This window comes from Condylostylus longicornis, unplaced genomic scaffold (assembly GCF_029603195.1).
Source record: "Condylostylus longicornis isolate FDR11 unplaced genomic scaffold, ASM2960319v2 ptg000048l, whole genome shotgun sequence".
Taxonomy (NCBI): domain Eukaryota; kingdom Metazoa; phylum Arthropoda; class Insecta; order Diptera; family Dolichopodidae; genus Condylostylus; species Condylostylus longicornis.
The window spans coordinates 18,307,886-18,322,299 of record NW_026578017.1 but is presented as its reverse complement, the minus strand read 5'-3'; the positions used below and the strand labels follow the sequence as shown (position 1 = coordinate 18,322,299).

The 14,414-nt window shown below is 22.8% G+C and overlaps 2 protein-coding genes across 3 annotated transcripts in view; one reads left to right on the top strand and one right to left on the bottom strand.

Moving 5' to 3' along the window:
• LOC129610742 (probable beta-hexosaminidase fdl) overlaps positions 1–14,414 on the top strand; it is a 57,107-nt gene that overhangs the window by 6,395 nt on the left and 36,298 nt on the right. The window lies entirely within an intron of this gene.
• On the bottom strand, positions 158–6,237 carry LOC129610744 (nose resistant to fluoxetine protein 6-like). The gene is made up of 13 exons (XM_055523421.1): positions 5,902–6,237; positions 5,621–5,769; positions 3,624–3,767; positions 3,216–3,381; positions 3,004–3,150; positions 2,206–2,584; positions 1,982–2,150; positions 1,631–1,710; positions 1,431–1,544; positions 1,026–1,357; positions 806–948; positions 478–592; positions 158–402 (listed from the first exon to the last, which is right to left on the bottom strand). The coding sequence occupies exons 1-13, from the start codon at positions 5,978–5,980 to the stop codon at positions 320–322; spliced, it is 2,100 nt and encodes a 699-aa protein (XP_055379396.1). The 5' UTR covers positions 5,981–6,237; the 3' UTR covers positions 158–319.

The window sequence follows — 14,414 nt, the reverse complement described above, 5'->3', positions numbered from 1 at the left end:
TTTTAAAACTATTCTATATACAATTATAGAAAAAAAAGTTTAATTTTTTTAAAAATACTTTTTTATTTTTTTAAATTAATTAGTCCTTATTAAAAACATTAAAACAATAATTTTAATATAAATTTTTATTATAATTTAATTTGTACTTTTATTTATAAATTTTTTTTTAAATTTTTTATAAAGAAGTATTATGAAATGGCAAATCTATATGATAAATATAATTACTTTACAAAAGTTCTTACAAGTTCTTACAAAACCAACTTAAAAATAATATTATTTTCTAATTTTACTTAAACTATAATTATCACACACCTTAAATTTACAAAACAATGTCACCATTTTTATTTGATGAGTTCAATTGATTTAATTCATTCTCGTTTTCTAAAACTTCATTTTTCGGTGCTGAAAGAAAATTTTAATGAGTTAATTAATATACCACTTTTAAATACCAAACACATATGTGTCTTAAATACTTACGTTTTTGTGATCCAATAAGCACTTTCATTAAAGCTGTAATTGGTAATTCCAAAATAATTGTAATGAAAAAAGCCACAGCATAAATAAATACAACATATCCGAGAACATAAATAAGCTTAATATTAAAAAAATAAAAAAAATAGCATTAATTCTTTACTGTTAGAAAAGAAAGAAATTTCAAATAAAAGTGTAAATATTTGATAATAAAGACTATAACATCATAAAATAAGTAAGTAAGTATGTAATAGAAAAAAATTTATCTTGGTGAAATGTTGATATATCTTAAATTTGAAATATTAAACCACTTTTCATTTTAAATTCAAATTACCAATCTAAAATCTGTTTGATATTGTAGAGTTCTGATTTCTGCAAACATAAAGAAAAGTATTGAAACTTGAATTACTAAAACAGAATATGTTAAACGTCCTAATATTCTGAATACTGACAAGTTACAAAATTCAACTGCCATCCCTGTAAATATATTGAATTATTTTCAAGCATTTAAAGAAAAAAGTATATAATTTATTGTTGTTTCGAGTAGAACTTACATCCAATTTTATCTGCTAAACCAATTACAAAATACATAAATAACAAACCGTAAGTTATTCTATATAAACTACCATGTAATGCAGCTAAAATACTTGGTACTTTATATTGGTAATAAAATTCTTGAGTTAATATTAAAGCAAATGTAAGAGGTATGATTGCATAAAATACGAAAATACGTAATTTGCTATCGCTCATTTTAAAATTTATTGATTTGAAATATAAAAATACTTTGCCTGTTAAAAGACCACATAAATGGCCTACTAAATTCATATGTAACGGAACATATATTTTTTTGAAATCAACATTAAAATATGCAAAATGCCGGAAATATCTAAAAATTTAAAAAGACATAATATTACTGAAAGTTCTACGTTTTTTTTAAATTTTATTTTAATTGAACTTACTCTGCATGATGAAAATATAAACCCGAAAGATCAAATGCAAGTTCTGGTATAGCTGCCATTATAGTTGCAATAAATATTGATGTACCCAATATTAAATTTGCTCTATGTGGATGTCTATATATGTAAATAAATATAAATGTATATACACATACAAAATTGATAATCAAATTTTTAAATTATTTTTAATTACGCTTACATACTTGTAACATAAAATCATAATAAAAGAACATACTATGTATGCTTGTAAATCAACTGAAATATACCATGACTGTGGCATGCACTGAAATTTAAAATAGAAAATATTAAATAAGCATGTAGTTTCATAGACATTTTTAGTTCGTAGGTAGAGTCTTAAGGACACCAACTGTACTGGTTAATTTACATAATTAGAACTAACTGTTTTAGATTCAAATTTGGGCGAAATAATTCAATAATTCAAGCAAGATATTCAAAAAGAAATATTTCATATTGCAGTTTTCACATACCTACACACATGCACTCGCGAGTACAGAAAATATTATTTTCATTAATTAAATATTAAAACATCATACCGTTTTCTCAACATCGACATAATTTTGTAAGTAAAATAATGTAATCCACCAATTTCTGCGGCAAAATACTTTTTCTCTTTCAGCAGCGAATCTCCATAATGGTCCTCTTCCAAGTTTTAGAAAAATCGTTGAGTTAAAAAATACCCCGTAAGCCAAAAGCGGTGTTAGTCTATAAAGAATTTGTATGTATGTATAAAAAATTTTAATGTTGCATAATTTTTTACCTTATATATCTGAAGAAGAGCATCTTAAAAAATAATGGTATGCTTCGAATTTTATATCCTTTTAATTTTGATATATTCTCATGAAAATTTATCATTATTAAGAAACCACTAATTTCGAAGAAGCTTTGCATTAGACCGGTACCATTAATTAAAATATTTTTATCAGGTTGATGTAAAAATTTTTCTATATATTCAGTATTTTGGAAACCGCAACTAATTTGTAATTGAGCCACATGAGTGGTAATAACGGCCAACATCATAACAAATTTAAAACAATCGGCAAAACGAAGTTCTTTATTATAACTTGTTGAATCATATGTTAGTTTTGTTAAACGAAAATAGTTTCTGCATACAGAGAATGCCAGTAATACATGTTGACCTAAAAATATTATAAAACAAATACATTTATGCACATAAGGTTATAAAAGTGCTATAATTAAATATTTGCACACTTTTAAACAAATTCTTAGAGTTCTAAATTAATGCATATAATATGTACATTCATAGATTCATATGAGTTTATTTTTCAATTTCTTCTGTTTTAATTAAAATTAAAAAATTAAAAAAGTTAATTTTCAAAGCATTTTATTCGTTTAATAGTTTAACTATCAAAATATTAAAAAATCTATTTTTGATAAAAAATTTTGATAACATGTGACAAAACAGATTAGTCGGAATAATATTAAGCTTAATGGTAATTGTTACACAGTTATTGAAGACATTTGATCATACAAGTACTTTTTACAAACTTGACTTTGTTAACTAAATCTATTCTCTTCACATAGCATTTAAACTTACGGATATTTTTTATTGGTTCCTTATAATATTGATTTGTTTGTAAATGCACTGGCCGTTTTCTTTTTAGATGCAAATCATATAACGTTGAAAGTCCGTTTAAGGAAAATAAAATTATTGTAATAATTATAAATGCAATGTCCAGATTATCTGAAAAAAAAAATTATTTTTTTTTATAGTTATCGAGATATTTTCTCAAAACAAATGATATTTACCGAATTCAATTTTATCTTTATTTGTATCACAATATTTGATATAAGATGTTACTGACAGGTTGTATTGTTTTTGAAATTTAAAATTAAGACATTGATTAACTATTTTATTATATTTTTTACGATTTTCGTCTTCTTTGAAATATAAATCGTCATTATAATCTACTAGCTAAGCCAAAATAAAAAAAAAATAAATATAATTATATAAAATAAGATATTTAGAATATACTTGAAAAATTATTTTGAATATAAAGAGAAGAATGAATTTTTTATATATTCATCTGAATTTTGAAATAATTATGTAAATAAAAAGGTTCTTGGGTACTGCAATATCTATACGGTCATTATAGTTCACATAATTTCTTCCATTTTTTTTTGAATGTTTTTTTTTTAAAAAGCTTAAGTTTTTACCTTTTTATTTGGCAGCAGTCCATTGTAGAGTTGTTCACGCTCTGAACCACTTAAATCCTTTAACATATTTTCGCACCATTCGATACAAATTCCATAAAACATTTTATCATGCCGAAAGTGACGTAAATTGTCTTCATTAAATTCCTGAATAATTGATACAAATTTAAAAATGGTTGTTGCGTTATTACGTTATATACACATTTCTTTATATTTATGTATATGTGAAACGTAAAATATTATATTTTGTAAAATTAAAAATTAAAATTTAATTGCTTTTTTAATTTAAAAAAACGTTAAGATCTAAACAAGTTTTGGAAAGTCACAGATGTACATTTATTTTTTCTGTAAGTTAATACCAGAACGAAAGCTTCGGAGTTGAGCGCATATTTGTTTTAATATTAGGTTTTATATTAAATATATACAAGTATGATAACTGAACAAATCGCTGACGCAAATCTTAAAAAAATTTTGATTTTAGCGTAATGATTTTTCAATAAATTAAGATTATACTCAACAACTGTTTTTCTAAAATTTTTTAATTATGTTTTAGTCAAAATTTACGTAATTTAAAAAAAAAAAAACAAATCTTTGCTAACAAAATTTAAAAATTAATTGAGAAATTTAAAAATAATCAGTGTAAGAAAACAACCACAGGTTTGCAGCAATGCGTTATCGCTACCGCATATACATGTATGTATGCGAAAAATTTGACGTTTTTGAATTTCTCTTGCTTTTTCTGTTATTTTTATTAAAAAAAAATAATATTAAAAATCGTCGTATCCAGCGCCGTGAAACTGTGAATATTTTTCTGTAAGTTTTTTTTAAATGTTCGATTTTATTTTACTTTATTTTTTACTTTATTACTTTTAAAGAGAAGTTTTTCTGTAAATACAATAAACACTCTAAAAAATGTTTTCAATTCAGTTTAACTAAACTTTTAATTAACTTCAATAGTGTTCAATTAGATAATTAGTTAATTAGCTGATTTCATTTTGAACCTGTTTATCACCAAATAGAAAAAGCCTGCCCTATACTCTAATTCAAAGCTTTTGTTCTGGTTACAATTTTATAGGTTTGTACATAATATGCAACTAAACAATTTCATACAATTATTCTCTTTCAGTTTCTTCGAGTGATTGTATATCAATTAAACTATTTATAGTCATCGTCGAAGAACTGTAGCTGTAAAAATTCGTTTTAAAATTAGTTTTATTCCTAAAAATTCGTATAAAAGTTAACTAAAATTATTAAAGAGTAATTAAAATCTAGTGTCCGTTTTTTTATAATTTTTTGCAATCCCAAAATGGAATGTTGCAGGAATGAAAGCTTTCTTATGTAATTTGAATTTCTTTATGGCTACAATAATTCGATTAAATTTACTCTCACTTTGTCTGTCCGTCGGTAAAATAAAAATTAATTTAAGTTTTTCTACAAAACTATTATTAAGCCAAAAAAAACATTTTGTGTACACTTAAAATCTATATTTTTTAATTTTGATTTTCATATTAATAATAATTTTAATTAAAATATTTTAATAATGCGATTATTTTTCTTTTTTTTTGTATGTATTGCACCTTAAGAATATTTAAAATTTTAAATGAATTTTGTGCATATTTTCACTTTTGTTTTTATTTTAATTTTCTTTGATTTAAAAAAAAAATTGATTGATACACAAATTCGAAATAAAAACCACTAAAGTAGGACGAGTAGGACGACAAATCTTTGCAATATTTTGAAAGGAATTAAATTTATACAAAAATAAAACACTTTTATTTATAACACATTTCTTTAAAATTATTTGTTTGTTTCTAGAAATTAATTTCCTTCCGTAATATTATAGAATTTATTAATTTCGTTACTCATAATTAATTTTGTTAAAGAATTCAATTTTAATTATAAAATTACACAATATCCTGATTGATTTCATTTTTAAAATTAATTATTAATTATTTATTTATAAATTGTTAAAAATAATTTAAGATTTCTAAGTAGGATACCTCAATATTTCTCCATAATTCTGATTGATTATTTGGTATAACTTGTATATCTGTCATACAGTATGTTGAAAGTTTTGAAGGATTTTCATAAAAGCATCGCTCATAATAATCATATTCGTGAAGTGGTGGAAATTTATAGTAGATTGACACTTTATTTAATAAGAGAAATATAAAAAAAATTATTATTTATTATTAATTAAGAAAAAAATATTTTTAATTATTTTTTTTTTCCATACTAAGTTTTACAAAATAATAAAATTTATTTTATTTATTTTACTCACTATTTATATATCCACAATTCACAGAAATCATTTTTAAAAATATTAAAAAAATTCCACAAAAAAATTTATTTAAATTCATTTTTCCTTTTTTCTTTTATTAAATTTTAATTTAACTAAATTAATTAATGAAATTAAATAGATAATTATTATTTTTATTACTACTAATGTTTTCTTCTTCTAACTAATGTGCTACCAATTACAAAATTATTTCATAATCTAACATAACTTTTTTTTTTTGAAAATTTTTAATATTTTTTACAGTTATGTCATGAAGTTCCATAATAGAAAAAAATTTTTTAATATTAACATTACTATTTAAAACATAGTAAAACTTATAACCGTATATTTTTTTAATTCTTAAGTAACTAGGATTCGACTAGTTTAACGTTCAACTATCGTGATACAAATAGTAATTGAAAATTATTTAAACCGATCTATATAGCAAAAAATTAATTTTATAATTACACATGTGTATAAAAAATTTTCATAATACGAAAAAAACAAAACGCATTATCATAGAAAAGTCATTTTTATTATAACTAACTCTTAGATATTATTTTTTTTTACTATCAAGAAAAAAAAAACCAAAATAAAAACTATTCTAACCGGCTATTCTAATAAGTAAAAGGTGATCAAGATTAAGAACAACATTTCTATATTACACTTATAATATATATTTTAATTATATACTAAATGCACTGAAATTAATATGGAAATTACAAAAATGCTTATTACATTTATAATAAATATACTTAATATGTGTTTGTTATACGTGATCGTGTATATAAATATTTAGGATATCAATATTACTTATGTATTAAAAATTAAAATTATGAATGAAATGAATATAAATATTTATAAAACATCTTATAAATTCTTATGGTGGGGACATAAACATGTATTATGCCTTTTTTTGTTAATATTAATTATTCTTACTAGTTAACATATACCATTATTCATCGTCTACTATTAAAACCGTGTCTTTTATGTATATTGTATGCATTAAACTATTGGGAATTAAAAAAAAAAACGTTTACTAAAACAGAAAGTGGTTGCAGAATATTTTTATTATATTTCTAATGCAAAATAATCATGACTTATGAATACAAATACACATGTTACATTTATGTTTGTTTAATTTTTTTGTGTTCTAAATAAGATTTGTAAAAATTTTGTATATTCTGTACTTCGTCTCTTCTAAATGGTCTCTCAAAGTCTCAAAAATATTAATTTTTGACAAATTATTGTATTGAAATCACAAACATATATTAATTTCCGAAGGTACAGAAAAATAATGACTTTTTTGCTTGTACTTGCTGTAGCGAGTTGATCCTTAGGCTTGCTTCTAAAGATTACTTCACACTTAACTTGATTCTCTTGATCTACTGCTTCTTTATACATATGCGAAACAACATATTACATAGGTAAAGTAGCCTATTGTTTTTTTTTTGACAAACGAGTATTATATTTCATTCTGACATGCTTAAATTATGAATTACGTATACATATATATGTACCTATATGAAATATGTACGTTTTTTAAAGACAAGTGCCTTCAATGCAAACTAACCTATACAAAATACAAATTTGGATTATTATTATGAATTAAGACAAATTCTTACTGATTGAGGTGATAGCTATATATTGTTGCTGGCTGCTATTCTTAAATATTCTTCTTGCGCTGTTATTCTGAAATTATTGTTCAATTACTTATTGTAATTGCTGCGCTTAACTTTGATTTTAATTTTTTTTTTATTTCTTTGGTTTCTCTTGTATTTATTGTTGTTAAATTGTTATTCAGTGAATTAGATTAAAATTAATATTATGCCGTATACAAATAATTCTATATACAGGTACATAATTTTTCTTAATTTGCTCTTTTAATAAATAAATAAATAAATAAATTGTTTATTAAAATGTGCCTTGCTTTAAATGATATAATTAATAATTTTTATTACTCTATAATGAAATTATAACAGAATTTATTGAGAACATTTACACAAACCAATAGAAAAATATTTTTTTTGTACAAATATTTTCAAATAATGTTTTCTTTAAAGAAACTTACTCCCTTTAAGCAAATTTAAAGAAAGAAAAATTTCAATAATCAAGAACTAATTTACTTTCGTTTTTAACTTACATAAAAATGTGTATATTAAATTTAAAATATTAAATCTAAAAATATTATACTTGTAATTTTCTTTTAAGGATTAAATAATGATTTACTTAATTAATTATAGTAAGTATACATTATTATTAAAGACTGTAATTCTTAATTTTATCAATCTGTTTTTTAAATATCATTACCACTGCAGTAATAATTAATTAACTTCTACAGCAGTTAAAAAATCCAAAATACTTAATATAATTTTGAATCAGTATTTGCTATAAACAATATATTTGGTTTAGATAAGCAACACAATTCATGAGTTATAAATTTATTCCATTAAAAATTAAATATATACGTTATCATAAATAACAAAAATTTGTTTAGATTATTTTACCAGTACTGTACAAAATAAGAATAAAAAAAAAGATCTAAAGTTTTTTCTATAATTGTCGTGAATGACAATTATATTAAATTCAAAACAATTTAACTAAAATATTTAATTGAAACGTAAACATCGAGTTTATTTTAAAATACTTAAAATGTATTATTAATGGAAATACTTGAAAGTAGAAATACATGTTTATGTTTATACTCACATTTCTGTTATTTTATATGTACATACATACATACATATATAACTAGCCGTAATAATTTTATATTTTGATGTAAAAATTGCATTTAAATGAAATCTCATCGTTCTTGTTGAACTTGACATTATTTTTATCTATATACATGTAATAAAATACAAATTTTCAATATAATTTTAAGTATTATCGCATATTATCAAATTGATAAAAAAACAATTTTTAATTTAATATTGCAAATTTTAATTCTAAACAAACTTAAAATATAGTCAATGCTAACTTCTTCTGTTTAAAGAATGTTGAATGTTGGTAAGTTCAAAAATTAAAGCACATAATGTAATACAAGTTGGCAATAATACTTTATTCACATATGTACGTATATGATGAATAGATATTATGAGTATTTTTGTATAATAGAAATCATTGAATAATTCATTGAATAAATAATTTAATTTTAATCAATAATTTTTTTACCTTATTAATCGTAATACCTGACCAATGGTGCAGTGGTTATTGCACTGGTCCTTTAACTGAAGGGTCTCTGGTTCAAAGCCTAGTCAGGTCACTATAAAAATTATATTCAATATTATATTAGCTTTATACACATTACAAAAAATAAAAAATTAATATTTACTAATTCCCATATTTCAATAATATCCAATATTAAAAAAAATACCAGCAAAACAAACACAATAAATATAAATGTTTATTGTTTTTCAAATATCTAATATAAGGAAAAACTACGGTAGGTTTGTCACCTACCTGGTAAATTCAATGACGTCAGATTCTGGTTCATGGTTATTTACAATAATCATCCACCAGCCCTATGCTTCTGCTATTAGTGAAGTAGGATAAAAAAAATAATTAATTGTAAGCATCATCAAATAAATGAACTTACGCATGTACATGATTGTTTCGTAATATTTGAAATATAAAGCTTGCTTTCATAAAATATCACATATTTATTATACATCTTCTTAAAATTAAATTAATTTCTTTAATTAATTTCTCTAATTCATAAAAAAATTTGATAATTTTCAATAGAATGTAGTTAAGCCAGTATACATTTAGTTGCAAATCCAAGTTAAGAGTTAACATTCAACATTACTATACAGATAGAAAATATACTCGATTGCATTGATGAATAGCACGTTAATAAGTGGTTGTAAATAGTATGAAATTTTAAATATTGTTTCAAACAAAGCTTTTTTATACCCTGCACTTCATCAAGGGTATATTGACTTTGGTATGGAGTTTGTAACCACTCGAAGGAGTCGTCTCCGATATAGACATATATATGCATATTCTTGTTCAGCGTAAAATTCTGCGTCGATTTAGACATGTCCGCCCGTTCGTCCGTCCCTCCCATGGCTTCATTACACTTCACATATGTTCTGAAAATTTTAATGGAATGGTTGCACTGGTTCGGATAGCTGGCATACAGTTCCGAAAGATAATTTTAAATATTTGTCAGACATCATATTCGCCAAGTTTCTATCCAGTGGTTTGGCAGGTTCAAGTAATTGCCATTTAGCAATCAAAGTTACTTCTAAATATTTCTTAAAAACAAATTTTTAAACTCAGATTGTCAAAGTGCAGGGTATTATTCAGTTGGTTTACACCGACTAAAACGTTTTTACTTATTTTTATGATACAATAGCTCCATCTTTAGAAATATTTTAATAATAAGATAAAAGATGTACGTAATTTGAAAATAGAACGAAAGAGAAAAAAATTGCAGCTGTTGACAAACAGTTAGTGTATGAATACCGGTCCATTGCATATACATATTTAATCTAAATAAGAGTTTGAAAAATTTAGAAACGATAATTTAGAAGCACGTAAAACTTAATGATGTAAAAATAAAAATTAAATCATACGAAATCAAAATAAAATTCAAACTTGTAATATTTTTGATGTTAACTTTTTTTTTAAAACTTTTAAGTATTCTCTAAAACTGTCGCTTTCGTTCTGTTAAATGTGCAACGAGTATTAAAGTCGTCATACAAAGGGCAACTACATATTATAATTTTAAAGATTTTGAATTCTTGTTCTACTGAAAATTAAAAATTATTTGTTGTTTTACATTTTGCACACTAAAAAATGTTAAATATCTTAATGTTTCATTTGCTTTTCTCCTCTATAGGAATTCTGAAAATTATATACATTTGTTGAAACTCGTGTCATTTAATTTTTTTAATTAATCGGAATTTAAAAAATACAAAGTTATGCAGGAAAGAAAATTTCTGTAATATTTGCTATTTGTTTCAAATTATTGTTAAATGTTGTAATATAGACCGTATTTTTTCTTATTAACTAATTTACATTAAAAATTAATTAAGCTATTTTTATAGAACATTTATAAACAGTTGAAAAATTAAATTTCAAATTATATCATAAAATAAATTTATAATAAATGAGCATTTTATAAAGAATTATTAACATTAAATTGATTATTACAATTATTGCTTTAAGCTTTCGAATGATATTAAATAATACGAGACTTTTCATACACATGTGCATAATGAATTTGTATTATATTTATTTATTTATTCATATGTATATTAAAAATTAGATAATCTCAAAGTAATATAAGATAATTTATTTATTAAAGTATTACAATATCTTAGCACATGATGTGGTAAAAGTGAATCTGCCAACTCTAAGATAAAAGTACAAACTACCACAATTCTAAAGCTAAACAAACAAATAGTATTGGTGATACAGTTTTCTGATCTTTTGTTAAATCGTGAATAGTAGTTTCATAAATTAAAAATGTGAACAATGTTTAAGTATTTCATTGTTGTGAATTATAAATGTAAAAGTTTTGTTTTAAAAATTTTGTTTATTGTTACTGACGGCAAATACTTGAAACATTACTTTAATATGGTTGGAATTTAAATAGGTTATAAATTTTATTAAGTTTGTTTAAATTGTATTTGATTATTTAAAAATCGAAGTGCGTATGTGTGTTCTGCAATGCAAACGAATATCCAAAAATATACCTGTTTTTGATATTATAAAATAATCGGCAATTTTTGAATATAGGTATACATACGACATCCATTATGTGGATAGTTTACATATATCATCCACAATGTTTTCACTATAATTTTAGGTTAAGAAATAGATGATTCGTGATTAAATTTATTAATTTAACTTACATATTATAAACGTAAAATACACGTATACTAAATGCAATTTCCAGTATAGATATTATAAAAAAAACGTAATAAATTTGAATGCAATATGAATTTGTAATAGTTTTTCTTCACGTCACTAGGAGATTTATCTTTATACGATAATAATGAAAGTCTATCAAATTGATAACAGTATATTGTAAGACATCAAAATATAATTTATTGTCTCTTATTATACGTAGATACATAAACTTAAGACAAATAAAAATAGTCTTGAATTTTGAATCGACAAGTAAAATGTTAAAAATCAAATAAGTAATAACATTTACGTTATCAACAAAAATGGTTTTACGAGTATTTAAGAAGAAAGAAAAATCCTAAATTTTATAAAGTGAAAAAAGTTCTTGACGTTCACATATACGTTTACATTAGAGCTTTCAAATTAAGATAATTATACCTTATAATAATATGTACATATGCTCTAGTTGGCTATAATTGAATTACCTTACGCACTTGAACTTATCAAACAGGTTTTTTTTTAACATGTAAATTTCATAATTTATGCATGATTTCTTGTGCAGCTTTAATCAACATTCTTGCAATCAGAATTAATATAATACGTTTTAAATTAGTTCATAAACGTTTTATAGCATAAAACTATTAATAGCCAATATTTTTCATTGCAAATTTTAAAAACTAAATTATTCAACAAAGTTGTGATAATTTTATATGACTAAATTCGTATATCATTTAAAAACAATACGTATAATTAGCTATAGAAAATTCGAGTTTTCCTTTATAAAATAGGCGATTTTCAATAATATATGTAGATATGTATTGAGAATTGTAAATTGAGTTTCGAATATTTTAAATCTGCAGAACCTGAATATTTAACTTTTGCAGATTTGCAGCAAACCGGAGTAATTCTTTAATACCTAACATTTTTCTATTATGCTCTTTTCTAATATATATAATAATTTTGCAGTAGTTATAAACAAACTTAAAAATTCCTTCAGAACTTGGAGCACAACAGTCATTTTTGAACATGCTATTTTTGCAGATCTTGCAGATAAGAATTATTGAACGTGCTTCATATTTAAACTTAAATTAGAATTGAATTATTGATAATTCCCATACTTTTCGAATAATACTTTTTATACTTTACTTAACGCTTTTTCAGATTTTTAAAATGATTTTATAAAATGTTTTGTTACAATCTTGTAAAATATGTTACAATCTTGTTAAATTAACATATGTACTTCTTTTAATAAACAAAATATTTAAATTGTATTTGATTGCCTACTCGTATTATTATTATTTTAAATTTTGTTTATTTATGTTTGTTTATGTATATCATGGCAATTAAATTATATGTCATTTACATTGCTATTAAATTGTTATTAATTAAATAATCAATAATTGATAAATGTAAAAATATATAAATATTTATTAAATAAAATTTAAACTTTTTATATACACAAGAATACATATATATATTTTTTTTTGTGAAATTTTTATTTTGCTAAAATTATTATAGGGCATTCCGACCAACTATATATTTATAATAGGATCTGTTAAATAAGTTTCCCCAATATTTGACTGCTTAGTTTTCCAAATGAATGTTTTTTTGCAACATCTAATAATTTTAACCAATATATCAAAATAGTCTACCACATTTAATTTCAAATTATAAAATGACAAAGCCAAAGTATAGCTTCATACAATTATCACATTTGTGTACGTTAAATGTCCACAGAGTATTTTAAAAATAACTAAAATATTCTATTGAAATAAATATGATGAGTTTGTAAAGTTACTTTTAGCTAAATTGCAAAGCGACTCAAACAAGATTATTACTACTGGAAAGCAATGATTTCTATTTTAACTGGTTGATTGCAGATTTGTGACATTACAGTGCATCTCGTCCAACTATATACATGTATCCCTAAAATTAAGCTTTAGATATGACGCCTGCAGTACTAACATATATATATTTTGGAGTACTGTCGTTGAAGTGTTTATAAATAATTTTTTTAAAAACTGTAAGTTTTCTTTAAAAATCACCAACACATATTTTTCCAAATCGCTGGATCAACAAATTATAATGATAAATTTTTATCTTAGGAGGAGCAGCTTTTTGTAGAACATCCTGTATATTAATAATATTTAATTTGTAAAATTTGAACTTTCTTGCAAAATCGTTTGAAATAATACAATAAACTTTTGATCTCTTTGAATTGCAATTAAAACGCTTATTTTTAACAACAACCTGTTTTCAAAAAACACGTTTACTTTTGTACTATAAAATTTATTATGGTTTAGAATGACAATTAAAATTGTTCTCATTAAATGCAATTATTGTAAAATTATTTTGTTATACAGAACATATCCAATATGTTTTTACGTATATATTTAAATGTTTTTAAGATATAGAAAAACATTATTAATAAAATGAAATTTTATCAAATATCTAACAGGGGTGAGAAAAAAAGAAGAAAATGGCACAATATTCACAATTGTTTTGATTAAAAAGTTTTTAAATTGTCACCTAAAATAAAGGTGACAATTTTCTTAACATTAAGTTTATCAGCTTAAACAGATATTTTGTCCTTAATTATGTTGTCGCTGTCAGACCGAAGTATTATTAAATATGTTAGAGCTTAAAAGTTAAACATACCC

Coding starts and splice junctions, on each gene's coding strand:
- LOC129610744 (XM_055523421.1), bottom strand. CDS start 5,980: ATGAATTTAAATAAATTTTTTTGTGGAATTTTTTTAATATTTTTAAAA. Junction 5,770..5,901: donor GAATTGTGGATATATAAATA/GTGAGTAAAATA, acceptor TATTAAATAAAG/TGTCAATCTACTATAAATTT. Junction 2,151..2,205: donor CTCTTCTTCAGATATATAAG/GTAAAAAATTAT, acceptor AATTCTTTATAG/ACTAACACCGCTTTTGGCTT.